Source organism: Oryctolagus cuniculus, chromosome 17 (assembly GCF_964237555.1).
Source record: "Oryctolagus cuniculus chromosome 17, mOryCun1.1, whole genome shotgun sequence".
Classification (NCBI taxonomy): domain Eukaryota; kingdom Metazoa; phylum Chordata; class Mammalia; order Lagomorpha; family Leporidae; genus Oryctolagus; species Oryctolagus cuniculus.
This window is the reverse complement of record NC_091448.1, coordinates 59,612,665-59,640,220: the sequence shown is the minus strand read 5'-3', so window position 1 is coordinate 59,640,220 and position 27,556 is coordinate 59,612,665. Positions and strand designations below refer to the sequence as shown.

The window sequence follows — 27,556 nt, the reverse complement described above, 5'->3', positions numbered from 1 at the left end:
CAGTGCTGCTCTGGGGCGCACAGGCAGCCAGCGGAGTAGCAAGGGGGTGTGTGTAGGGGAAGGGGGGCGTGGACTTCAAGTCCTAGCTCTGCCCTCTCCTGTGTGGCCCTGGGCAAGGCACGTGACCTCTCTGACCCTCACCTGCAAAGGGAAACCGCCCCGACCTCAGAGGAGATACTGCTTGTAAAAGGGCTCAAGGGTGCTCTCCAGGGCCCGCTCGCTCCCGGGAGCCTGCGCGGCGCTCAGACTGGGAAATGAGAGGGGTGGGACAGGACGCTGAGAAGGTGACCCAGGGTCAGGCTGGAGGAAGACACTGGAGGTGCTGGAAGCCACCCACCTGGCCGGCAGTGCACACAGGATGGGGAAGCATGGCAGGGGTGAGGGGTGCTGCGGAGGGTCGGGTCTTTGGCCTTGGGGCCTGGGGAGAAGGCAAAGGGAGTTGAGGCAGGGGCAGGTGCAAAGCGGGATGAGCTCAGGTGCAGCTGGATTTAGGGGGTTGGGCTCCAGGCAGGAGGCCTGGGCCGGCACAGGCTGGGGCTGGGGTCCAGGTGAAGGAGAATGGGAGGTGCAGACGCACAACTCACTTTCCACCCAAAACCCCAGGGGTGGGGGCCACACCTACAACGGCGGGTGGGCGGCATCGGCACCGGGATTACAAGTATTGATTTTATGTATTTGAAAGGCAGAGAGGGAGAGAGAGAGACAGACACACAGCTCCCATCCTCTGGCTCACTGCCCAAATGCCCACAACAGCTTGAGGGGCTGGGCCAAGCCGAAGCCAGGAGCCAGGGACTCAGGCGGGGTCTCCCACGTGGGAGGCAGGGGTCCAATTACTTGAATCACCATCACCCTCTGCTTCCCAGGGCTGCGTTAGCTGAGCAGAGCTGGGACATGAACTCAGGCGTGTTGGGGGCGGGGGGTATCCGTGAAACACCTGCCCAGGGCACAGGGGTTTTTAAAGGTTTCCCAGGTTATCTCCTGACAAGCCACGGTGGGGGTTCGAGGGGAAGATGCAGGGGATCAGCTGCAGCTCCTCTTCCAGCCACTTCCCAGGGTTTCCAAAACCTTTCCCTCCACCCTCTCCAGGCGTGAGCCTGAAAGGGGAGAGAGAACAAAGAGGCAAAGAGGGGCGGCAGTGCACCGCCACCGCCACTAGGTGGCAGCCGCGCGCAGGGCGAGGCGCCCGAGTGACGTGGCCGAGCGGCGGCCTCAGTTTCCTCCCTGGCCCAACAGTTAAAAGGCTGATGGAGAATGGAATTTAACAGCTAAGCTGATTTGGGTGCAAACCACGTTTGAAATCCATGCTCACGCGGGGGCGTCTCAAAGAGTTGGTGAAAAACGCTAAATGAAAAAGCTAAGAATTTCAAACATTGCACCCCAAGAATGTTTTATCTTTTAATTCTATTTCCTACGAACTTTTTGGTAGACACAGCCGGCGAACGGAGTGGCGTTGAGAGCCAGCAGGAGAGTTCTTTCCCTGTTTGCTCTGAACCACACGGCAGCCACGTTGTATGGAGTATCCACAATACACAGGGCATATGAACACACAGACTACAGCCCTAGCCCCTTTGCAGCCATCCTAACATCTCAGGGCACAGAGGAGGAGCCCAGGGAGGCAGAAAGGGGTTAAACAGGCAGGCAAGGCCACACGGCTTGTCAGGGAGGGGTCTGGATGGGGCTTCTGGCTGCCACCCCCTCGGCCCTGGCTGGGAGGCATCCTCTGTCTTTTGCTCAGCCCAGTTGCAAGACAACAAGGGTTGCAAGCTCCCCAAGCCCCTCGCCTTTCAAAGTCCCCTCTCCACCTCGCCACAAGGCCACCTTCCTGCAGAGAGCGAGACTGGGCAGGACCAGCCCAGAGACGGAGCAGCAAGAGCCAGGCGTGTGGTTGCAAGGTTGCGACACAGGTGCTGCTCCCCAGCGACTCAGCAGCCTTGAGCAATGCTGGCCCTGGGGAGCTCGGCCACCGCGGGCTGGGCACCCACCTGCCCCGCACCCAGCACCGAGGTGGGCTGCTGGCCCCTCTGCCCCAGGAAATTTTCTCCTCCGCCAGGTGGCGCAGCCCAGCAAAGTGACCCCCGTCCAGGCCAAGCGCCGGGCAAGCGAGCCCCGCCCTGCCCCGGGAGGGGGTGGAGCTGGAACCCTGCAGAGAAAAGGGGGGCGGGGCAACAGGCTCAGGGGAGGGGGTTTGAGAAGGTTCACAAGAATGCGTATTGGGAAGAAAGGAGTTTCAAAACATCTTTGCACCAAGGTGAACCCATCTTTGAATTCCATTCCTGCCCCCTTCCTGACCACATGGCAAGGGACTGGGGACAGGGAGGGGCCGAGGTACCTCTGCCTGGAGCTTTACCTGCAATTTTTTTTTAAAAGATTTATTAATTTATTTGGAAATCAGAGTTACACAGAGAGAGGAGAGGTAGAGACAGAGAGAGGTCTTCCCTCCGATGGTTCACTCCCCCAGATGACCGCAACGCCCGGAGCTGAGCCGATCCAAAACCAGGAGCCAGGAGCTTCTTCCCGGTCTCCCACATGGGTGCAGGGGCCCAAGGACTTGGGCTGTAGCAGAGAGCTGAACAGGAAGTGGGGCAGCCAGGACTCAAACTAGTGCCCATATGGGATGCCGGCGCTTCAGGCCAGGGCGTTAACCCACTGCGCCACAGTACTGGCCCCTACCTGCAATTTTTTTTTTTTTTTTCTGTTTTACTTAAAAGGAAAGTGACAGAGGGGCCAGCTTTGTGGCGCAGCGGGTAAAGCCATTGCCTGCAGCGCCGACATTCCATATGGGCACCAGTTTGAGTCCCAGCTGCTCCACTTCCGATTCAGCTCTCTGCCATGGCCTGAGACAGCAGTAGAAGATGGCCCAAGTCCTTGGGCCTCTGCACCTGTGTGGGAGACCTAGAAGAAGCTCTTGGCTCCTGGCTTCAGATCAGCTCAGCTCCTGCCGTTGTGGCCATTTGGAGAGTGACCCAGCAGATGGAAGACCTCTCTGTCTGTCTGTCTGTCTCTCTGCCTCTCTGTAACTCTGCCCTTAAATAAATAAATCTTTTTAAAAAAGATGCCTCTTGGGAATGCTGGGGTTTGAGTCCCGGCTCCACTCCTGGTTCTGGCTTCCTGGTGCTGCACACCCCGGGAGGCAGGGGTGAAGGTTCAAGTAGGTGAATCCTTGGACTGACATGGGAGACCTGGATGGAGCTCCTGGCTCCTGGTGCAGCCCCCACCGTGTGGGCCTCTGGGAAGTGACCCGTGGAAGGGAGTGGTGTCTCTCTCCCTCTGTATTTGGGCACAAGGCAGAGGCTGATGGGGAAGCCCGCATAAGGTAGGCTGGTCGGAGGAGGAGGCCTCTGACAGGCAGGGTCTGGGCTTGGTCTGAATGCAGGAGAAGGAAGCTCAGAGGCACCCCCTATGGCCCGAGGGGGCAGCCAGGGATGTAGGGCAGGAGAGAGGGGCTGGTTGTGCCAGGGGCAGAGACGAGGCCCATGGGGCTGGAGCAGAGTTCTTCTGTTCCACGTCTGACTTAGCTCCCTGCTGCTGTGCCTGGGGAAGCAGCATAAGATGGCCCAAGTGCAGGGAGCTGGATGGGAAGTGGAGCAGCTGGGACTCGAATTGGTGTCCATATGGGCTGCTGGCGTCACAGGCACCGGCTTAAGTCACTGCACCACAGTGTTGGCCCCCATACATGCATTTTTTAAAAAAAGATTATTTTCCAATTGAAAGATCTACAGAGAGGGAGGGAGGGAGGGAGGGAGGAAGGGAGGGAGGGAGAGAGACAAAGACAGAGAGCTCTTCCATTCACTTGTTCATTCTCCAGATGGCTGCAACAGCCAGGGCTGTGCCAGGCCAAAGCCAGGAGCCAGGAGCTTTCTCCGGGTCTCTCACACCAATGCAAGGGCCCAAGCACTTGGGCCATCTTCTACTGCTTTCTCAGGCATAGCAGAGAGCTGGATCGGAAGTGGAGCAGCCGGGACTTGAACCGGCGCCCATATAGGATGCCAGCACCGCAGGCAATGGCTTTACCTATTATGCCACAGCGCCAGCCCCAATGTATTTTTTTTTTAAAGTAAGTCCATTTTGGTGCAGTGTTTGGAATGCATGCATGGTGTTTTTCATAATACACACTGACCAGGAGCTTCCTGAAGACCCCTTGTATGGGGCTGCCTAGGCCTGACCCTCCCTTCTCTTCTTGCCAGGGCCCTGGACGTCAGCCCCAGGTAAGTCAGCCTGGCACTTGCAAGGCCCACGGGCCTGACCCTGGAGCGGGCAGAATCTCTCACCCAAAAGGGGCTGGGCAACACTGCTGGAGCCTGGGCACCCTGGGGATTTTCCTTCGGAGCTACAAGGGCGGCTGAATATAAGGATGATGTAAATATTTCTGATTAAAAAAAATCTATTGGGAATGAATTCACCACATGGGTTAGATGATGTCATTTGTGTTGATGGTGCCACTGTGAAGGCACCTCGGCCCCCCTCCCCCTTGGAGCCTGCAAGAGGGGGCTTGTCCTCCTCGGACCCTGAGCTGCTCATTGGCCCAGAAAGGTACCCACTTCACACCCGGATGCCTCAGACCACAGCCACCTACCGGCTTGGGGCAGTGGATGTAGCGCGCCAGGCTGATGATGAGGTCGTGCGTGATGGGGTCCACCAGGTTCCGGAAGCTGGCGTAGCGGTACAGCACGTCGTCCAGCGAGGTCGACTCCATGCCCAGGTCCTGCAAGAGCAAAGGATGCCCAGAGGTTGGCGGCCGGCCACGCCTCCTGACCCTTGGGCTCCACCCAGCTCACCAAGCATAGGCTGAAGAAGTGGCCAGAGACCGCGGCTCGGCCTCCCCCAGTGCCCTGGCCAGGAACAGCTCAGAGGAGCCATCTCAGCCTCCGCAGTTTCTACAGCGCCTGCTCAGCCCCAGGGCTTGGCCACTGTGGTGTCCCTGAGTGTGGTGACCTCCCACGGGCAGCTTCTCGGGGGGCCGAATCTGGAATCAACCCCTCCCTGCCAAGGGCTTGAGCCAGGATCACTGACTGACACTTGGCTGCGTTTGCTGTGACCCCAGTCTCGTGGGTTGGTGGAAGAAATGACACCGAGTGACCATGCAAAGCTTCTGGCAGGGAAGTCACCAACAGTGCCCCCTCCCCTGGTCAGTGCTTCTCTCCTTAAAAAAAAAGATTTATTTATCTGAAAGGCAGAGAGAAAGAAAGAGATCTCCCATCCACTGGGCCACTCCCCCAACACCTGCCAACGGCCAAAGGCTGGGTCAGGCTGAAGCCAGGAGCCTGGAACTATATCCGGGTCTCCCACGACTTGAGCCAATTTCTGCTGCTTTCCCAGGCGCATTCACAGGGAGCTGGATTGGAAGTGGAGCAGCCGGGACTTGAACCGGTGCTCTGGTGTGGGATGCTGGCATCCTTAGTAGCTGCGTAACCTGCTGTGCCACAGTGCCAGCCCCTGGCAGGGATCTTGGCACATGTGGTCCATACTAGCCTGTGGTCAGGAGGGGGGTGTGGGGCCTGGGTGGAAATGCAGGAGGGGGTCCCCAGGACACAAATTGTTACCCAGTAATTGGGGGGTAGGGGCAGAGGAGCTGGGCACGGGGCAGGAGGGCCGCAGGGTGAGGGGCTTGGGTCCCATCCCACCGGGCAGCCACCTTCCCAGCCGGACCCCTGCTGATGGCTGGAGGCGGGCAGACGATGCTTATTAGCAAAATAAGCCTCTGCAGGTGTCACCTTAATGCGGCTTCTGTCCCCCCAACTCCTGCTTCACCTCCTGTGAGCCCCTAACAGCCATCCCTGCTCCCCGGGACAAAGGGATGGCTTCTAGCCCTGGGCTGACTCCCAAGTCTTGTGGACAAGAGTCCTCCCTCCTGGACTCGGCTTCCGCATCTGTGCAATGGGCAGATGAGCCACTGTCCGCTACTGCAGTGTGTGTTCTGGGATCTCAGGGCTGGCACGTGGGGGCCGGGGGTGGGGACAAGAGGGAGGTCAGAGCGGGTAACAGCTGTTGGCCCCAGCTCTTGGCAACACAGAAACAAATGTTGTTTTACTGCCAAAGAAAAGTTTGGAAACCCTAGATGGTGGCTTGGTGGGGTCCTGAGCTCCATGTGTTATGGTTGTCCCATCCTGGAAGGATCCAGAAAAAAACCCAATCGCGGAGCCTGGGGCCATGGGCAGGTCCAGGGAGATGCAAAATGATCCAGAGGTGAAGCCCAAGGGGCAGGGTCTCCCTGGAGAAGCACCTGGGTTCAGCTCCCGATTCCAGCTCCCTGCTAAGGCACAGCCCAAGCAGCAGCAGATGGGGTCTCCTTCTCTCCTGCCACCTCCACCGCCCTCCGGGTCACCCAGTCTTTGTGTTCCTGTAGTTCTGCGGAGAGGGAGGGAGTCAGAGGGTGGAAGGAGTGTGGGGGAGGGAAGGCTGTCCCAGGAGAGTTTGGCTCTGGGTGAGTCACAGCCAAGCCTCCCTGGGAATTCCAGCTCACCCTCGGGCAGATCCCAGGAAAAATCAGATAAGCCCAAGACCGGCCTTTGGCCGCTGCTGCTGCACGCTTTATGGCTTCATGTCTTTATTTCGACCTTGCCTGCTGCTCGTGGGCCCCGTGCGGCTCCAGGATGCGAGGGTCACCACCCACACGCCAGCCTCCGTACCCACCCACGGTCCTGCGCCCCTGGCGTGCTGCCGTGCCTCGGGTTGACACCTGCTGCATGTGCGGAGGGCGGCGGAAGCCTCCAGTCCAGAAGTGGCAAAGCCACAGCCCAGCGGCCCTGATTCTGGGACCCTGCCTGGGAACTGTGTGTGGGGCCGGTCGCTCTGCAGAAAGTCCAGGGGCTTCTGAGTCCTCAGCAGGTGCGCCTGCGACTCCGCTGGCTGAGTCACGCTCCCAGCACCCTGATAGAGCCACTGGGCCCCGGGTATTGGGGCTGGGGCTCAGGGGCCCACTCAGTGCCTACCGGGAGTGGGGGTGGGCCTGGGGCCAGGGTACCAGGTTGCACAAATTGTGAAGTCCTCTTTCCCAATAAGATACCTGTGGGACCCTGGGCTTTCTCCAGTGGGGTCAAACAGAGCACGTGTGGTAGGAGCAGCCCTCATGAAAGCCCCTCAGAGATTCGAGGCACTGCCAACTCTTCCCTACGGCTTTTTCTTTTCGGAAACAGAATTTCCTAAAAAATGTATTTTTCCGTATGTGGCCTACAAGTACATTTTATTTTAAAAAATTAGATTTTTTTTTTTTTTTTTTTAGAGAGCGCTGTCACCTGCAGGGTCACTCCCCTCACATATCCACATGGGCTGTACTAGGCCAGGCTCAAGCTGGGAGCCGGGAGCTCTGTCGAGGTCTCCCACATGCGTGGCAGGAGCCCAATTACTTAAGCCACCATTGCTGCCTTCCAGGGCGCACATTAGCAGGAAGCTGGAGCCAGGAATCCAATCCAGGTACTCTGATGTGGGACCTGGGCACCTAACCGCTAGGCTAGACGGCTGTCCCTAAATAAATCTTTTTTTTAAATGACATACTTTTTTAAAAAATATTTATTTATTTGAAAGGCAGAATTACAGAGAGGCAGAGGCAGAAAGATAGCGAGGTCTTCCATCTGCTGGTTCACTCCCCAATTGGCTGGAGCTACGCTGATCTGAAGCCAGCAGCCAGGAGCTTCTTCCTGGTCTCACGCAGGTGCAGGGGCCCAAGGACTTGGACCATATTCCACTGCTTTCCCAGGATATAGCAGAGAGCTGGATGGGAAGTGGAGCAGCCGGGACTCTAAGTGGGATGCCGGCACTGCAGGCGACAGTTCTACCTGCTGTGCTGCAGCACTGCCCCCCTCAATAAATCTTTAAAATATCTTTGTTTTGGGGCCAGTGTTGTGGCGCAGCAGGCCCAGCCACCACTTGAGATGCTGGTATTCCATACTGGAGTGCTGGCTGGAGTCCCAGCTGCTCCACTTCTGATCCAGCTCCCTGCTAATGCACCTGGGAAAGCAGCAGAAGCTGGCCCAAGTGCTTGGACCCCTGCTACCCACGTGAGATACCTAGATGGAGCCTGGTTCCTGGCTTCCAGTTGGCCCAACCTTGGCCACTAAATCCATTTGAAGAGAAAAATTAGTGGATGGAAGATCTTGCTCGCTCTCTCTCTCTCTCCCTCCCTCTCTCTCATGCTCTGCCTTTCAAATAAGCAAATGATCTAGATTCTGTCCCAGTGGCTCCTCTTCCAGTCCAGCTCTCTGCTGTGACCCGGGAGGGCAGTGGAGGATGGCCCAAGTGCTTGGGCCCTGCACCTGCATGGGAGACCAGGAGGAGGCACCTGGCTCCTGGCTTTGGATCGGCGCAGTGCGCCAGCCATTTGGGGGGTGAACCAACGGAAGGAAGACCTTTCACTCTGTCTCTCTCTCTCACTGTCTAACTCTGCCTGTCAAAATAAATAAATAAATAAATAAGCAAATGATCTTAAAAAACATTTTGCTTTAATTTCTAATACTGTAACTGGCTTTAAATATGACCCCATATAAAGTAAACCTCTTTGAGGTCTTCAGAGATTTTAAAGAATATAAAGGTATCCTGCTATGAGAGAGAGAGAGAGAGAGAGAGAGAGAGAGACCGCCGCTGCTGGGCTAGAAGAATGTGGTGACCCAGGAGAAAGTGGCCCCTGGAAGGCTCACTTCACATTCTGTGACATCAGTGCACAAGAAAAGCTCATGGGAGGCCGGTGCCGCGGCTCAATAGGCTAATCCTCCACCTAGCGGCACCGGCACACCGGGTTCTAGTCCCAGTCGGGGTGCCAGATTCTGTCCCGGTTGCCCCTCTTCCAGGCCAGCCCTCTGCTGTGGCCTGGGAGTGCAGTGGAGGATGGCCCAAGTGCTTGGGTCCTGCACCCGCATGGGAGACCAGGATAAGTACCTGGCTCCTGCCATCGGATCAGCGCGGTGCGCCGGCCACAGCGCGCCAGCCGTGGCAGCCATTGGAGGGTGAACCAACGGCAAAAGGAAGACCTTTCTCTCTGTCTCTCTCTCACTATCCACTCTGCCTGTCCAAAAAAAAAAAAAAAAAAAAGAAAGAAAAAAAAAAGAAAAGCTCATGGGAAATGGCAGGGAAAGAGGAGTCGGCTTTGGTACACAACATTTCTGAAATCTGCGCAGCCTTTTCCTAACCCGCACTTTCCACAAACTTTCTGAAGACCCCTGGTGCGTATTCACGGATTCCCCCGTTGTTCACCGACATAAACTCAGCTTTTCCGTCTTCCATGAACTTTTCTCAGTGCCCTCGTAGGTTTGTGGCCTCCCCTGAGGACTGCAAAGTGGCCGCCATGTCAGGTCCCTACGACTCCTGTTCTGCTCACTCATCTCCCTCTTCCTCTCTGTCTCAGCTTGGCCTCCTCCCTCCCTTCCTTTTCTTTTCTTTTCTTTTCTTTATTTTTTAAAAGATTTATTTATCTATTTGAAAGGCAGAGTTAGAGAGAGAGAGAGAGAATCTTCCATTCACTGGTTCACTCCCCAAATGGCCGCAATGGCCGGAGCTGAGCCAATCTGAAGTCAGGAGCCAGGAGCTTCTCCTGGGTCTCCCACATGGGTGCAGGGGCCTAAGCACTTGGGCCATATTCCGCTGCTTTCTCAGGGGCATTAGCAGGGACTCAAACCGGCACCACAGGTGACAGCCGACCTTGCTGTCCCCCCCTACCAAGTTCATTTCCTCTGGGTCCTGCCGCCGCCGGTTGCTTCCAGCAGCCAGGGTTCAGGCTCCCATCAGGCCCTCTTCTCCCCACCTGCGGGCCCTTGCAGAAGGCGGGGTCTAGGGAGGCCCCGCCTACCACCTGTCTATGACCTCATGGCCACCTTCCTAGGGCGGAGGGCTGAGTCCTCCTGGGCTGGCTCCAGCTTGCAGAGGAGCCTGGCCCCAGGCAGGGAGCTGATACAACTCTGACCCTGAGAAGGAACACAGTCACTCCCCCCCACGGCCTGTGTCTCTGGGATCCGCAACAGTAGAGTTCGGGGAAGTCTACAGCAGTGTCCCCAGCGCGTGTCCTGAGCCTGCCCCAGCCCACCGAGGATACTGGACTCCAGGCTGCCCCTGTCCCTCTCACGCCCATTGGTTTCCAAGAGCCATGCTCTCTGGACAGACACAGGAGAGCAGCCAGGGTGAGGCTGGCAGCAGTGCTGTCCACCCCCTGTCATCAGCCGCCAGGGACAGTGCGGGTCGCCTGATTTTGTGTCCTGGGGTGGACAGAGAAGGGGGCTTCCTGCCTCGCTTCCACAGGAGGTCTCACATTCCTGGACGATGTCTTTCTTGGACTGGCTCCAGGCGTCTGGAGAGAGTGACAGCAGCTTCCTGTCCTGTTGTCCACCTCTGTCTGTCTCCAGGGTTCCCAGACGTCTCCTTTCTGGTCTGTCTCAGGGGTTTCAGGGGAAGGCTGGGAGGTGCCGCCGAGGAGGCTGCCAGGCCGGCTCTATTTTAAACCTCAGCTTCCCCGCTTGGCTCTGAAACTGGTGGTTTCACACCCATCCCCAGAAGGCAGGCCCCACGGGAAATCAGCCTGACTCTCGGTCTCTCTCTGCCCCCACCCCCCCACCCCCCAGCATGAATGACTGCACAGTTTCTGCAGCGTCACAGCCAGGGGAGGGGGGCCTGGTGGTGGCGAGCTCTGAATATTCATGGCAGAGGCAGCCAGAGAGCTCGAAGGTGCAAAGCTGCTTAATAAGGTTGCAATCAAACAGAGTCCACCAGCAGGGAATTAATTAGCCTGGAGCGCAAGCAGGGGGCCGCACGGGGCTGCCTCTGCCCCTGCCGGCCTGCAACTTCAGAGGCAGCTCAGGGTGGGCACAGCTTGGGGGACCACCGGGCCCCTTCCCAGGGACACGCTAGCTGGCCCTGGGGGCTCCCGGGGGAGGGAAGTGTCAGATGCAGTTAAGGCGGTGCAACCACCAGGGAGAGAAGCCAGATGTCTCAGGGTTCAGGATCCCTGCGAGCAGACAGCTGTCTCTTAGGCAAGAGAGCAGAATCTGAATGTGCCCCCCCTCTCCTGGGAAAGAGGGGAGCCTGGGGGACATGGTGCCCATGGAAAGCCAGACACAGCTGCGGGAGGTAGCAAGCTAAAGGGTGTCCCCCCAAGAGACACAGCCACGCTCTTGCCCACCCCCCCGAAAACCTACAAATGTGGTTTCATTTGAAACAAGGGCCTTCGCAGATCCTTAAGGATCCCAAGGTGAGATCACTCTGGTTTCTCCAGGTGGACCCTACGCCCAATCCTTACCGGAGACACAGAGGGAGAGAGAGCAGGGGTGAGGTGCAGGTGCAGGGGGAGGCAGACAGGGATGCGGCTGCACTAGTAAAGGCAGACTCTCCCCTAGGGTCTGCCCAGCACCCTGCTGGTGGTATAATACATTCCCGAGGCCCTAAATGGCCCAGGCAGTGGGGAGGGGTTGGAGGAGCCCCAGGAGAGGAATACACAGGCAAGACGGGGGTGGGGGGTGGGGGGGCCTAGGCAGGCAGTCCAGACCCCTCCCCTCCTGGACTGCCGACCCCAGGCAGCTGTAGGCAACCCAGGCCCTCACGGCCAGGAGTCTGCTCACAGTCCCCCCAGCCCGGGGTGTCCTGAAGGTGCCTGGTCTGCCCTCCTGGGCTGTGTGTTCCCTAAGCAGAACTGGGCTACTGGAATGTGCTTCCTGTTGGACCACGTGCCCCCGAGCTTTGAAATCCAGGCATATTTTGTAATATGTGTTTTTCATGAACTTTTGAAAGATATTTATTGGAAAGGCAACCAGAGAAGAGAGAGAGAGAGAGAGAGAGAGAGAGAGAGCGCGCGAGAGCGCTTCTATTCTCCAGTTCACTCCCCAAATGCCCACAACAGCCAGGGCCGGGCCAGGCTGAAGCTGGGAGCTCGGAACTCCATTGGGGTCTCCCATGTGGGTGGCAAGGACCCGACTGCTTAGCCCGCATATGCTGCCTCCCAGGGAAGCAGGAAGCTGGAACTGGAAACGGGGACCGGATCCTAGCACTCCAACAGGGGCTGCTGGCGTCCCGAGTGGCGTCTTAACTGTTGTGCCCAACACTTGCCCTTCGGTTTGCTTTTTTACTTATTTTTTGGCACCCAAATAAACTTATCTTTAAATTCAGTTTCCACAAAGGCTCTGAAGAACTCTTACACATAGTCTATGTCAGGGACAGAGGGAGAATGGTGGTTGCCAGGGGCTATACTGGCGCCAGGGGTTAGTGTCTAATGGGGCTGGAGTTTCAGTTTGGGAAGCTGAGAAAGTTCTAGAACTGGCCAGAGGTGGTGCCTGCACTCCAATATGAGTGCACTTAACACCACCGGACGGTGCACTTAATGGTTAGGATGGGAAACTTCATGTGATTTTTCTTTTACGACACCAACAGAAAACAGTGAGCTCAGCCACTGGTAAGCAGGAGTGTACTTCACAATGTTTGTGGAAGAACTGAATTAAAATGTAAGTTTATTTTGAAGCAAAAGATGTCTGAAATCCATGCATAGTTCTTCATAGTATGCATCTTACGTGAACTTTTTTTTCCTGTTAAAGATTTATTTATTTATTTGAAAAGCAGACAGAGAGAGAGAGAGAGATAGACAGAAAAAAACTAGAGATCTTCCATCCACTGGTTCACGTCCCAAATGGCCAGAATGGCTGGGGCTGGGCCAGGCCTAAGCCAGGAGTCAGGAACTCCATCCAGGTCTCACATGCGGGTGGCAGAGGCCCAAGCTATTGGGCTGTCTCCTGCTGCTTTCCCTGGTGCATTAGCAAGGGTCTGGATTGGAAGTGGAGCAGCTGGGACTCGAACCAGCACTCATAGGGAATGTCAGAGAGAGAGAGAGACAGAGAGATCTTCCATACAATGGTTCACTCTCAAATAGCTGCAACAGCCAGAGCTGGGCCAGGCCAAAGCCAGGAGCCAGGAGCTTCATCCAGGGCTCCCACATGAGTGCAGGGTCCCAAGCACTTGGGTCTTCTTCCACTGCTTTCCCAGGTGCATTAGTAGGGAGCTGGATCAGAAGTGGAGCAGCCAGGACTCGAATCAGTGCCCATATGGGATGCCGGCACTGCAGGCAGCAGCTTTACACACTATGCCACAATGCCAGGCCCTAAATTTTTTTTTAAAAGAGTTGTCCTCCAGGACTCTGCAGGGCTCCTCCTCATCTGTCTCATCCTAGCTTTAGTGTCCTGGCATGTCCATTCACACACACACACACACACACACACACACACACACACACACAGCTGTGCATCCTTTACTGATGAGGATGTCTTTTGCGAAATGCATCCTCAGAGGCAATTTCCTCTTTGTGCAAACATTGCAGCAGGTGCCTAACAGAAACCCATCTAGTCCGGGTCAGTCACTCTAGGTGACTTTTTCCTTCCTTCCTCTCTCCCCCCACCACCTTATTTGAAAGGTGGACAGAGAAAAATCTTCCATCCACTAGTTCACTCCCCAGCAGCAAGAGGAGCCAGGAGCCAGGAGACGGAGACAGAGACAGAAAGAGAGCTCTTCCATCTGTTGGTTCACTCTCCGAATGGCCACAATGGCCAGGGCTGGGCCATGCAGAAGCCAGGAAGCGGAAAAATTTAAAACTGAGTTTTTAAGTGTAACATACCCGTGTCATTATTCTCTTTGTGAATCTAGTAAATGTTCAAGGGTAGGGGGTTTATAACATAGGTCTTTAAGTGTCTTGGAGAGATTTTTCTAAATTTAACATATCCCTTTTATAGATACCCATCCTAAAAAAGCACAACTTGCCCAGATTCCTAAGTAGTTCTTTAATAACAAGATGTTGGTTAAAGATTTATTTAGGGGCCGGGGCTTTGGCATAGCATGTTACGCCTGGCACGGGTGTTCTGATAGGAGACCTGATGGATTCCCAAGAGGCAGCTTAACACCGCTGGCCCCTACAGTAGGGGGGTGGGCCTGGAGGCGAACCCCAAAGCAAAGCCAATTTGCAAAAGCAGTAAAAGCAAGCACCACACTCCCCTCCTGCATTAAGGGGACGCCCTGTGCACCGGACCCCTGCTGAAGGGGAGGTGGCCCCCCAGGCTGGGCCCCCAGCAGATGGCGCTGGCAAGGCCGCTCTGCTTGGGGACCAAGCAAAGGAACTGCTCACGGAGGTCAAGGACAGCATCCGCATCTCTCTGGGCCCACTTGCCCAGCCTGGCCGAGGGGCAGGCCATGAGTAGGGTTCTCTGCTCCCAGCCCAGCGCTGGCTCCCGGCTCCGCCGCTTCCCCAAGGCCACCTGCTCCCCTGCGGGCTTGCCAAGCCAGGCTCCCGCCAGGCCGGCCCTCCTTCCATGTGACAAGTGTCCCCACAGCGGCAGCCAGCACGGAGAGGTCGGGGCATTTGGCTGAGCGAGGGGTGGGCTGCGGGATTAGTTTGCATTGCTTGCCTCTTAAATCTTCCAAAATGACAGCCCGTGCACGAAACGGGCCTCTGGAAATAGCTGCCCGGCCGTTGCCAAGCGTAATTGAATTAAAATCCAAGAAACGGGCAGCAGCAACAAATAAATACCAAAAGGATGGGTTTGTTCTCCGCAGGAAGAAAAAAAATAAAATCTGAAGTTAGGCGGGAGGTGTGGTCAGACGTGGCTCAGCGCGGGGGCAGGAAACCTGGTGCAGGGTTCGACCCCAGGTCACCCTCTCTCTGCAGCCACAAATGAGAGGGTGGCACCAGCTCCTCCACTCCCAGAGTGACAGGAAGCAGGAGAGAGACTTGGACCAAATTGGTTTGGAGCCAAAACACTTCAGCAAATAAACCCTTTTCTTTCTCCCGCTGGGCACTCCGGCTGCAGGCCTGGTGCCGGCGACAGCATCTGTGCTGTTTCCCAAGCTGCTTTCCCGAGCCCCTCCCTCGTCCTGCCCCCAGCGTCCGGTGGGACCGGGATTCTGCAGAACCCCTGCCTGCCTGCCTGGAACCCGATGGTCCCCGGAGGTCCTACATTCCAGGAATTCTCCGGACTCTGTCATCCATCCCAGTGCCTGCTCATCTCTCCGCTTGGGAGATAATCTGAATCAGCTGTTTTATCCGCCCCCCCACCCCTCGCCGCCGCAAACGGATTTAAGGCCATCAGTCCCTCTTGCCGGGAAATTTCGTCTAATTCCGATGATACTCATCAAAGGGTTGGGAGATACCAGCAGAGAGGCAGAGGAGTGACTTAGGGGACCCCTCCCAATCTAAGCAGTACAGACTTGGGGGGAGCAGGGAGAAGCTGAGGACTGGGAGGGTGGGTGTTGGATGCATTGAACACGTGGCAGGGGCAAAGAGGGCCCCAGAGTCTCCAGAAATCCTTAAGGCCATCTCTCCCGGCCAACAGTCTTGGGAAGTCAAGTGTGTTAGTTGGGGTTCTTCAAAGAAACAGAACCAGTAATGCAGGTGTGTGTGTGTGCGTGTGCGCACGCACACACGCGATTGGCTGGTTTTTAAGGAATTGGTTCACATGATGGTTGGGCCTGGCAGGTGTGAGAGCCGCAGGCAGGCTGGGAGGCTGGAGGCCCAGGGAGGGTGTATCTTGCGTCTGGAGGAAGAAGCCTTCTTCCTTAGTGCTTTCAACTGATTGGGTGAGGCCCAACCAGGGAACCAAATTATTATTATTATTTTTAAAAGATTACGGCCAGCGCCGCGGCTCACTATGCTAATCCTCCACCTTGCGGCGCTGGCACACCGGGTTCTAGTCCCGGTCAGGGCGCCGGATTCTGTCCCGGCTGCCCCTCTTCCAGGCCAGCTCTCTGCTGTGGCCAGGGAGTGCAGTGGAGGATGGCCCAAGTGCTTGGGCCCTGCACCCCATGGGAGACCAGGATAAGTACCTGACTCCTGCCATTGGATCGGCATGGTGCGCTGGTTGCAGTGCGCTGGCCGCGGCGGCCATTGGAGGGTGAACCAACGGCAAAGGAAGACCTTTCTCTCTGTCTCTCTCTCTCACTGTCCACTCCTGCCTGTCAAAAAAAAAAAAAAAAAAGATTTATTTATTTATTCGAGAGGCAGAGTTATAGGCAGTGGGAGGGAGAGACAGAGAGACAGGTCTTTCATCCGTTGGTTCACTCTCCAAAACGGTCGCAATGGCCGGAGCTGGGTTGATCTGAAGCCAGGAGCCAGGAGCTTCTTCCAGATCTCCCACATGGGTGCAAGGGCCCAAGGACTTGGGCCATCTTCTGCTGCTTTCCCAGGCGCATTAGCAGGGAGTGGGATCAGAAGTGGAGCAGCCAGGACTTGAACCGGCAACCATATAGGATACCAGTGCTGCAGGCAGAGGGTTAACCTACTACGCCACAGCGCCAGCCCCCACATCCTTTATTTATTTGTTTATTTGATCCAATTTATTATGAAGGTCTTGGACTTGTTTGCATTCAAAGTCTAACTGATTTACATGTTAATCACATCTAAAAAAATACTTTCACAGCAACACCCAGGCTACAGAGTGACCCCAAAGCTGGGTCCCATCGCCCAGCTGCATCCGACACATGGAATCAACCATTGCCACGAGATAAGGCTCTGCTCCACTTTAAACCTCTAGGTCAGAGGCGCGGCCAAGGCCAAGGAGAAACCTCCAAGAATCTGGACTCAGACCTCTCGCTGCCCTCCCCCTGGGTAAGCGAGATGAGTCAGCCTGGATAGGAATCCAGCTCACTCCCAACTCCAGCAGGAAGTGGAGGAGGAGGAGGAGGAGGAGGAGGAGGAGGAAGAACCCCTAGGGGCCAGGAGCTCAGCGGTCTGGTCTGCGGCTCCTCTGGCTCCTCTCGTGTTGCTCTCTGGACGGCGGGGAGGGTGCAGCCGGCCCAGGACAAGTTTTTTTCCCAGGGCCTCCAAGGCACCCCCGGCTGGGCAGAGCCACCAATGCTCATCTAAAGCTCCCCTCTCTTGAGGGCCTGATATGGGAATCCCCATGGGTGCAGGGAACAGGTGCTCCCACCAGCAGCACCAGGGACGAATCCAGGAACCTTTAAAGGTTGCAAAGGAGGGGCTGGCGCTGGGGCGGGGTGGGTTAAGAGACAGGGGCGTCCCATATGAACACCTGGCTGTTCCACTTCCAATCCAGCTCCCTCCCTGCTAATGTGCCTGGGAAAGCAGCAGCAGCCGGCCCCAGCTCCTATGTGGGAGGCCCAGAAGAAGCTCCGGGCTCCTGGCTTTTGGCCTCAATGCCCTCGACTGAGCCAGACTCCAGGCCCATCCACGGTGCCTGTCTCATGTCCTCCGAGGGGCAGGAGCATTGCGCTGGAACCTGCTAGAAGAACACGCCGCCCCATGGATTCAGCTCCCTGATTCAGGAGACGGAAGTCAGGTGCTGGCTGAGAGAGACGAGATATGCTCCTGACTGGTCTCAGCTGATACTGATTCGGAACTTACTCAGCCTGGCCAGTAGACTTTGAACTTCCGGGTGCTCTCACAAGGCTGTGGAATACAGCTGTATAGGGCATGCACTGCACAAGGGCGTCTGGGTGGGGCTGAAATGACCAAGCCTTAACTCTGGCTGCACCCAACCAGGGTGGTGCTGTCTTCTTACAGTGGTACAGTAGGGGCCAGAAGTGGCCCAGCACCTCCTAAAGGAAACCCAGGGAAAGGCTGGGCCTCCTTGGCTGACTCACTGGATGCCCTCCACACCCCCAGGTGCTCGGTCTTCTCCAGGGCTGCCCGGGAGACACACTCCCTCCTGGGCACACCTTCTGTTCAAGTCACAGTCCTGTTCCTCCCTCTGTTATGGCATTGCCATCTTTGCCACTTTGTCTCCACATCTGCTCCACTTCCAATGCAGCTCCCGGCTAATGCGCCTGGGAAAGCAGCAGAAGATGGTCCAAGTGCTTGGGGCCCTGCCACCCACATGGGACATGTGGATGAAGCTCCAGGCTCCTGGCTTCACCCTGGCCATTGTGGTCATCCGTGGAGTGAACTAGCAGGTGGAGGATCTCTTTCTCTGTCTCTCCCCGTCTCTCTCTCCGAAACTCTGCCTTTCAAATAAATAAATACATAAATCTTTTAAAAAATGTCACTCAGAGAACATGCTCCAGAGAATGACACCCCCCCACCCACCTCCAGGTCCTGCCCCTGGGAACTGTGAAGGGGCCCAAAGGGTCTTCTGGGTCCCAGAGCCCTTCCTGCCCTGAGGAGGGGACCTGAGTTACTCACTGGCTTCAGCTTCCAGCCCTTCCCCGCGGGGAATCACTGGGTAGGGGTGCAGGTGCAGGCTGTTAGCTCAGCTACTGAGCACCACACTCAAGAAGAGCCGTGGCCGGCGCTGCGGCTCACTAGGCTAATCCTCTGCCTTGCGGCGCCGGCACACCGGGTTCTAGTCCCGGTCGGGGCGCCGGATTCTGTCCCGGTTGCCCCCCTTCCAGGCCAGCTCTCTGCTGTGACCAGGGAGTACAGTGGAGGATGGCCCAAATGCTTGGGCCCTGCACCCCATGGGAGACCAGGAGAAGCACCTGGCTCCGGCCTTCGGATCAGTGTGATGCACTGGCCGTGGCAGCCATTGGAGGGTGAACCAACGGCAAAAGGAAGATCTTTCTCTTTGTCTCTCTCTCTCACTGTCCACTCTGTCTGTCAAAAAAAAAAAAAAAAAGAACAGCCGAAACAACCCCTCCCCCTCCCTCCAACTCTCCCAGGGAGTGGGAGGGGCAGGTCCAGGCCCCTCAGAACTCCGAGGACATTAAAGCCGAGCCCTGCCCATCCTCTGGTGGCAGAGGCCGAGAGAGAGAGACAGGTGCAGACCTGCCAGGCAGAAAGTGCTGGGTCGCTTGCCCAGTGGCCCTTGATGGGAGAAAGGTATTCTGGGAGCCTCCTTGGAGGGGCGGGGCAGCTCTAGGGGGACAGTAGCCCTAGGTGTGCTCTGCGAGAATCCTGGCGATACCCTAGTGGGTAAGACAGGGACAGCCTTGAGCACCAAGGCTACTGGGAGAGGCCTGGCAGAGCAGGTGAGGCAAAGCCCCAAGCAGCAATTGGGTGGGTAGCAGGGGAGGCTTGGCTCCCGGAAGCTCCTGGTCTGGAGCCTGGGACTACACCTAAGCCTGCACCTGCGGGAGAGGAGGGGCCATGTGCCCTGCACCTGCGTCTACACGCCATGCCATGGTCACAGGGCTCCTGGCTCTGCCTCCTCGTTGCGTCAGTGGCCAGAACCCGATGGCCACTGGCGACCAACCAGCTACAGCCAGCTCCACAATCACTCTGAAGCCACAGTGCCTACCAGCTGCCTCTCGAATCCCAGCTGCTCCACTTCCAATCCAGCTCCCTGTTAGTGTGCCTGGGAAGGCAGCAGCAAACAGCCCAAGTGCTTGGGCCCTGTCACTCACATGGGAAACCCAGATGAAGTTCCAAGCTCCTGACTTCGGCCTGGCCCAGCTCTGGCTGTTGTGGCCATCTGGGGAGTGAATCAGCAGATGGAAGACCTCTCTCTCTCTCTGTGTCTCTCCCTGTCGCTCTGTAACTCTGCCTTTCAAATCAATCAATCTTTTAAAAAAAAGTTTCCTTTTCAGTACAGAGGGGAGATCCAGAGAGAGCAGTTACACAGGGACCCTGAGGACAGAGCAGGGGTGAGGGCAGCCCCACGGGTGGGCACAGCGATCAAGTGCATTTCCTGCTGTTATAGCCAAATAGCTGCGACTGAGTAGAGATGAACTCAGCTCACGATGGAGGCTGGGGCAGCAAGGGCCAGGTGCAGCCTCTGGTGAGGGCCTTCCTGCTGTGCCCTAACACAGAAGGCACCACGCACCGAGCAAGCCCGTGCCAGCCCCGATCTCTCTTCTTCTCAGGAAGTCACCAATCCCGTGCTGACCACTTTATCCAATCCTAATCACCACTCTCCCTCCTCCCCACGCCCCTGCTGGACTTGGGGATTAGGTTTCTAATGTATGAAATTTGGGGGATGCATTGCAACCACAGCACAGGGGTCCCAGGCGAGGCCAGTCCCTCTGCTGGCAGGCACACGTGGGTCCCCCTACGCTGCCGGACACCTGCGTCCACCCTGGTTGAGGATCAAGTGAGAAACAGCCAAACGCCACAGCCCTCTGAGAGCAGCCAGCGGCAGAACTGCCTGTGGCTACAGCAGCCAGGAGTCTGAGCTAATAAAAGTTAAAAAAAAAAAAAAAAAAAAAAAAAAGCAGGCTGGGAAATGATCCCGGGGAGCCACGTGGGCCCTGCTCTGGGGCCTGGTGGGTGGGAGGAGAGAGCCGGCACTGGAAGAGGGGTCTCCGCCCCTGCTCCGCCCTGCTCTGCTCTCTGAGGTCTCTGTTCTCATTTAGAACACGCAGGCGGCTCTTTGAGTCTCGGTGAGCCCCAGATACAGCGCTGGGATCTGCGGTTTCAGGTCCCGGTTTCTCTGAGCAGGAGCGTTTGCCACCCCCACCGCTACAATTCCATGGTGGAAACCCTCAACCCCCAGGGGGAGGGGGTTGGGATGGGGGTGGTCTGCGGGTGCTCTCAGGGACTAGAGCTTCAGGCCTCAGCTGATAAAGTCTGCAACCTCCAGGCTGTGTGGATAAGTTTCTGCTACTTACAAGCCTCTAAGGGGACGATGGTATTTTGTTACAGGAGACTAATGGGAGGAAGACACGTGGCAGCCAGGAGGAATGTGTATATGTGTGTGTGCGTGTGTGCACGTGTGGGTGAGAGAGAGAGAGATTTTCTCATCTGCTCTTGCTGCGGATAGGAGGGGAGGGCATATGGCTGGCCCAGGAGCCCCACTGTCAGGAGGGGATCTTCTCACATCTCCACTCCACCCGGTGGATATTCCTACGGGGACTGCAGAAAAACCCTGGTCGTGAGGCCGGTGCTGTGGCCTAGCGAATAAAGCCACTGCCTGTTGACACTGGCATCCCATATGGATGCTGGTTTGAGTCCTGGCTGCTCCACTTCCAATCCAGCTCCCTGCTAATGCACCTGGGAAAGCACTAGAGGATGGACCAAGTGTTTAGGCCCAGGCCACCAACGTGGGAGACCTGGAACAAGTCCTGGCTTAAGCCCTGCACAGCCCTGGCTGTTGTGGCCATCTAGGGGAGTGACCCAGCGGATGGAAGACCTTTCTCTCTCGTCTCTCTCTATTACTCTCACTTTCAAATAAATAAATGCATCTTTAACATAAAAGAGAGAGGGGCTGGCGCTGTGGCACAGCAGGTAAAGCCACCACCTGCAGTGCTGGATCGAGTCCTGGCTGCTCTGCTTCCCAACCAGCTCTCTGTTATGGCCTGGGAGAGCAGTAGAAGGTGGCCCAAGGACTTGGGCCCCTGCACCCATGGGGGAGACCAAGAGGAGGCTCCTGGCTCCTGGCTTCAGATCGGCACAGCTCCGGCGGTTGTGGCCAACTAGGGATGAAAGACCTCTCTCTCTGTCTCTGCCTCTCCTTCTCTTTCTTTGTAACTCTGACTTTCAAAAAAAAATAAATCTTTTAAAAAAATTAATAAATAGGAGACTGTTCCCGCCAACCCCTTTGCCAGGCGCCTCTCACCTGCGAGAGGTATGGGGGTACGAGGAGCAGGCACAGGAACTGAGTAGGGGAGCAATCGAATGGGCCTCACAGGTCACAGGGGGATGATCTAGCCATGCTCACAGTGGCGACGCCAAAGCCTGCTGGCTCCTGGCTCCTGCAGGAGAGCACCAGGGCCAGCGGCCAGCGGCACTGTGCCCGAAGCAGAGCTCACATCCGTTCTGGGAAGGTTCCTGAAAAGTGGCTACATGGTACATCCCTGGCTCATGGCCCCTGCCCCAGAAGGGCAGCACCCCTGGACATGAGATGACACTGGGGAAGCAGGCAGGGGAGGGCACATTTACCTTGGACGTCCACGGCTAGTGGCCAGGCTCCTCAAGACAGCAGCAGTTTCTGGCCCTCTATTTTGTTCTAGAATGTCCCCTGTCTCTATCGCATCAGACCCTGAGGTCGGGGTAGCCGGCCCAGCCACCAGGCCTGCGGTCAAGCCCGGCCACACAATGACCGCTGTGTCCCCGGCAGCCCTAACAACACAGGCCCCTGACATCAGAACCGGTCTGCCTCTTTATTGCGGCAGACAACGCCTGGATCCAGCCCAGCCGGGCGAGAGCAGAGCGGTGGATTCTCAAAAGGCAGGTTTCTCTTTGTGGAGGGAGCAGACGTGATTCAGCACAGGGAGCAGATCAGGAATGTGGAGGAGGCCCGGGCTCTCCCATCAGGCTCTGCTCCCCTCCCGCCGCCTCCTCGGCAGGGGCTCCAGACTGCACCTGCCGGATGGAATCCCGCGGTGCCACCAAGGCCGGGCACCACGCCACTTCTCTCTCCAAGAACACCACCGCCTGGCAGGCTGCCAGGAGCAGCCGAGCCCCGCGGATATCACTCCCAGAAATGCAACTGCTCGGAAAGCAAGCTTGAAGGCTCTCGTGATGGTCTTGATGAACCTGGTAATTGGCGCCCAGACGCACAGCATCGTCGGGGGAGCGATACAAGTGTTTTCTGAGGACACACTGTGAGGACAGCGGCGGACACACACACACACACACACACTGACTCACAAGGAATGTCACAAGCCTGCAGGTTCTCAATACACACTATGGGCCCCAGTGGAAGTGGATGTCCACCCTCAGGAAGCACTTGACCTTGTCCGACACACAACATGACCATCAGAACAAACTGCCACCCAGTATGGTGAGACCCACAAGGCTATTGGATCCCAGAACTTGGGCTGGCTCAGTCTCCAAGTGCTTGTCCATTATTCAGCTCCTCTTGAGGGTGGGGGGAGGAGGCAAGTGACACCCTAGGTCCTACGTAGGGTGAGGCTGGACAGCTCTGCCCGGTACAGGTGCACCACGTTGGGTGGGAGTAAACCAGCTCGCTCGGGCCTTCTTTATGGGAAGGTCAGGGATGCAGGTGAACAGGAAGAAATGGGCCACCTCGGTTCGGTGTATCCCCGGGAACCAGATCCTTTAGTCTGGTGTTCTAAGAAGCAGGTGCACAACTGGAATTCTGGACTCAACTATGCTGAGCTGAAGAGCTGACACCTCAACCCTCCATGCAACCAGCTCTTGGCTCATCTCCGTGAGGGAAAGTCACTTCTCCGGGGTGAGAGATGGTGAGCCTGGGGCAGGCATTTAGGCTAAGCAATTAAAACACTGGCTATGGCAGGTGCCGTGGCTCACTAGGCTAATCCTCCGCCTTGTGGCGCCAGCACACCGGGTTCTAGTCCCGGTCGGGGTGCCAGATTCTGTCCCGGTTGCCCCTCTTCCAGGCCAGCTCTCTGCTGTGGCCAGAGAGCGCAGTGAAGTGATGGCCCAAGCTTGGGCCCTGCACCCCATGGGAGACCAGGAGAAGCACCCGGCTCCTGCCATCGGATCAGCCGCAGCGGCCATTGGAGGGTGAACCAACGGCAAAGGAAGACCTTTCTCTCTGTCTCTCTTATTGTCCACTCTGCCTGTAAAAAAAAAAAAAAAAAAAAAACCACAACAAAAACACAACACTGGCTAAGAGAGCCGCATCCCACACTGGAACACCTGGGATCTGACGTCCGCTTCCTGCTTATACAGATCACGGAGGTAGTGCTGATGGCTCGAGTAATTGAGTTCCTGCCACCCATAGGGGAGACCTAGATGGAGTTTCCGGCTCCCAGCTTTAGCCCGGCCCAGCCCTGGCCCTTGTGGGCATTTAGGGAGTGAACCAGAGGATGGGAACACACACTCTGTCTCTCTGAAGGCCTGGGGATGGGGCCAGGGCTATGGCCCAGAGGAGAGGAAAGGAATGGCCTTGTCCACCCTAAGCTAGTTATTTTGCCCCCCCATGGCACCTGCCGCAGACTCCACCTGGATTTACAGGAAGCTTTCGACCCACACTGCGCCCAGGCCAGGCAGCCAGAACGCAAAACTCCTTGGGCTGTGACTGAGAAAGGACACCACGAACCGTCCAGAGGAGAGCCAGATCCTACCTAGGACCGATTCTCTGATTTCTTATCTCGGTCTCCCAGAGAGAACCTGTCTTGACTGGCAGCGCCTACCCGATTTCACACACTTTGTAGCACTTGCTCTGCTCCACAGCCCAGATCCCTGGAGGCTATCTGCTGGGTCCAAGGCCACAGCACACAGAGGAGGACTGGAAGGCAACGCTGCCATGTTCTCCTCTCAGACGCCACGGCTCCTAAGGGGAAGGGGGTGGCTCTGCATTCCTGGGGGGGGCAGCTACAGGACCTGAGCCCTCTCCAGCAAGCCAGAATCTCCCACCAAGAACACGCCCCCACATATCCTAGATGCAGCAGCACTGGCCGCCCAATCCCTCCGCCTCCTCTGAATTGCCACTCACTATGGTCCCGGGGGCCCCTGTTTGCACCCCAAGCCCAGAGCAGGTCACATGGCCGGGGGAAGGGGCAGTATCAGACTGCGGCAGGGACTCTGCTTGGACTCTGTCGCAGGTTTCAGGGGCTCTGTGTGCCCTCTAAGATCCCTTGCAAGATCGTGTGTGTGCATGTGTGTGCACGTGTGTGCACATGTGTGTGCACGTGTGTGCAGGTGTCTTTGTCTTAGAGAGATGTGTGCAGCCTTTTCAGGGCCTCAGAAAGATCAAGGACTCCAAGAGGAATTTTTGAGGGATCCCAGCTCCCCTGTAAGCCGTGGCTCTGGGCACCCACAAACTCGGCAGCCAGTGAAGGTATCGAACATCGCCATGGGCTACGCCTAGGAGATGGCTCTTACCATCCAGGCTGGGACCACTCCCTGGCCCTGCCCCTCCCTGGGGTCCCAGACAACAGGGACTGAGCCTGGTGTACCTACACACCCCCTGCCTCTGCCTGCCGGGTGGACTGGGCTGGGGGGGGGCCCTGAGTGTTTTCACCTCTTGCACTGACTGCTCTTGTCACTTCCTGACGGGGAGAGGAAACAGGAGAGGAAGACAGCATTTGGGAGAAGGAGGCACTTTAGGGCACAGCACAGATCCAGCCTGACCTCCCTCCAGTAGGCCTCAGGGTCCTAGACAACCACCTCTCTGTCACGGACCTCTGCAACCCTCTGGGGTCCCCTTCCGCAAGGCCTGGGACTCATGACCATTTCCAGGGGGAACAGGGTGGGGGAGGTTGCGTGCGGGAGGGGGCTTGATCTCTCCACTTCAGGTCCACAGGCCCCACTCACCAGCCAGGGGTCAAGGGAGCCACAGAAAAGCGGGGAGTCTGATAGCCCCCTCCAGCCTTGCAGTGAGCAGGGTGCTGGGACACCAGGGCTCATAGGCGGAGGAAATGCTCCCTGCCTCAGTTTCCCAGGACGTGGTCTCATCCTGGGGAGCCCCAGGGGTCTGTCTCCCGCAGGCCTGCGGCTGGCCCTAGAAAATGCCGGCTTCATTTTTGCTCTTTCGTGCTCCTAGAAGGTGTGCTCTCCCCTCAGTGTGCTGTATGCCCCCCTGCCCAGAGCTCCTCCCAGGGCCAGGGGAGCAGCATGTGATCATCAGTGTCTGCCTAGTGTGCAAATGGGAGATGAGGCTCTGGAAAACCCATTATCCCGTTCGAAAGCCAAAAAAAAAAAAAAAAAGTTACCAGAGAGGCCGCGTGTGTGTCGGTCTCCAATTTTCTAAAGACAAAGAGAAATACACACCGTGTATGCAGCGTGATGCCATCTTCTCGCTGACGATTCAGTCACAGACAGCACCTGGGGCCCCAGCACCGCATCTCAGGCACCAGGGCCTTCCCTCTCCCTGTGCCGCGCAAGCCTTGGGAACCCGTTCTCCAGGGTGACAGCAGCAGCGGGGAGGGATGTGGGTCCCCTTAGATTTTTGGAAGCTCCTCCCAGGAAGACACTCCAACAGCCTCTTCCATCAGTTATGGGAAAACTCAGAGAGGTCAGCTGAGGCTTCCCCTGCCCCTCCCCACATAGAGTGCGCCACTAACCACAGGGTCAATCCACCCAGACGGTGGGGCCTGGGTTTGTCTTGCCCAGAAGCCCAGGCCAAGCCAACCTGTTTGGCAATGCTGCAGGTAGAAACCTTTGTGTGCCCTCCTGCCTTTCTCCCACTCAACCAAAATCCACGGCACAGGCCACCCCCCATCCCCCAAAGAAACTGAGATAAGAAAGGAGGTGGGGGACAGCCTCAGCTTGCCCCGCACAGTCTGTCCCCAGACCAGAGGGACAAGGCACGGGCGATCAGTGGAGGACCCAAGTTCCTGCAGGCTGGGAGTCCAAACCCTACAGCCCTCTCCGCAGGCTTGGGGCAGGTGCTCATGGCTGAGGACCTGCCAAAGTTAGGGGAGGGGACACTCAGTCTCCTTTTGCAGCCACTGCCCCCAGGGCACCTCCCAGGCGAGCAGAGCACTGATGACCTAGGGCCTGGCCTGGCGGCTCACTAGCCCCAGGGCTGCGTCCTTGGACTTCCCCTCCGGGAGCCGACTACTGCGCATTCATTGAGGACCCTTGGCAAGGGGTGGTGGCTGCCAGTGTGGACAGGAAGACAAGAGAGGGCTCTACCCAGCCCGGGCGTGCATCCCTGTGTCCCCTCCCACCAACCAGCCCTGGAGACCAGCCTCCTCGGCCAGCGGAGGGCAGGAGCGGCGACATTATTCCAACAGGTCCCCCTCACAGCGGGCCTCACCGGGCCAGCCTTTCTCCACCCTGCCCCGAGGCCCAAGACTCAGCGGGAGCGCCGAGGCACCTGCCGCCAGAGAGGGCTCCATCCATCCCCCGCGGAAGGGGGTCCTGGGCGGTGCCCCTCAGTGCTCCCCAGCCTCCCGGGCAAGGGGCGGGGCTCTCCCGCGCCCGGCGCGCCCCCCTCCCCCTGTCCCCTGCTCGCGCTCACCTGGCGCAGGTGCTGCAGCAGCGTCCCCGCCTCCTCCCGCCGGCCCTGGCGCACCATCCGCAGCAGCTCCTGGACCATGCCGACGCGCCGATGGTAGGGGGGCAGCCCCGCGCCGGCGCCCGCGCGCCCCGCCTTGTCCCCGGCGCGCAGCAGCAGCGACGCCCAGAAGTCCGGCCGTTCGCGGCGAGGGCCGGGCGCCGCGCCGGGGCTGGCTCTCTCCGCCAGGCTGCCCTTGGTCTGCCGGGTGCCCATGCCGCCGCCGCCCGCCGCGACTCTCCGCGCTGGGCCCGAGGCCGCGGCCCCTGCCGGCTGCGCCCCGGGCGCGCCCGCCTCCCGGGCTGCAACTTTGGGGGAACTGTTGCGCGCGGGCGGCGCGGGGGCGGGGGCGGCCGGCGGCCCGCGCTCCCCGCGCTCCTCCCTCCCCGCTCCCGGGCGCGCTCCCCGGGCGCTCGCCGCCAGCCCGCCGCCCCGCCCCGGCCGGCCCGCCCCGCCCCCGGCTCCCGCCCCCGCGCCCGGCTCAGCGCCGCCGCCGCCGCCGCCGGCTCCCGCCCCTCGGCTCCGGGCCGGGGGCCTCCCCGGCGCCGCGCCCCCTGCCGGCCACCGCACTGCGCCTCCCGGCGGCGCGGCGGGCGGCCAGGCCCCAGGGGCCTTGGCTGGTCTCACCGGGCTCTCCGGAGGGGTCAGGCCCGCGGAGGCGAGGGGACGTGCCCGATGCGCCTGGCGGGGGAGGGGGAAGTTTGGCGCCTGGCTGGGGGCAGCGTCCCTCGTCTCAGGGTCGGATTTCCCCAGGCAGCATCCACGCCCGAGTCATCCAAGGCAATGGATGGAAAACAGAAAAACAAAACGGGGTGGGAAATCGCCTCCCTGGGATCTGCAGATCTGCC

General features: G+C 58.0%; 1 protein-coding gene across 1 annotated transcript in view; it reads right to left on the bottom strand.

Annotated features, from left to right (window-relative positions):
- Positions 1-27,102, bottom strand: part of LRRC75A (leucine rich repeat containing 75A) — a 32,478-nt gene extending 5,376 nt beyond the window's left edge. Inside the window, exons 1-2 of the mRNA XM_002718954.5 lie at positions 26,673-27,102; positions 4,574-4,702 (exon numbers count right to left, since the gene is read on the bottom strand). Of these exons, the coding sequence (XP_002719000.4) occupies positions 4,574-4,702; positions 26,673-26,924 (381 nt within the window). The 5' untranslated portion in view covers positions 26,925-27,102. The remainder of the gene's footprint in view (positions 1-4,573; positions 4,703-26,672) is intronic.
- Positions 27,103-27,556: the final 454 nt, after the last annotated feature.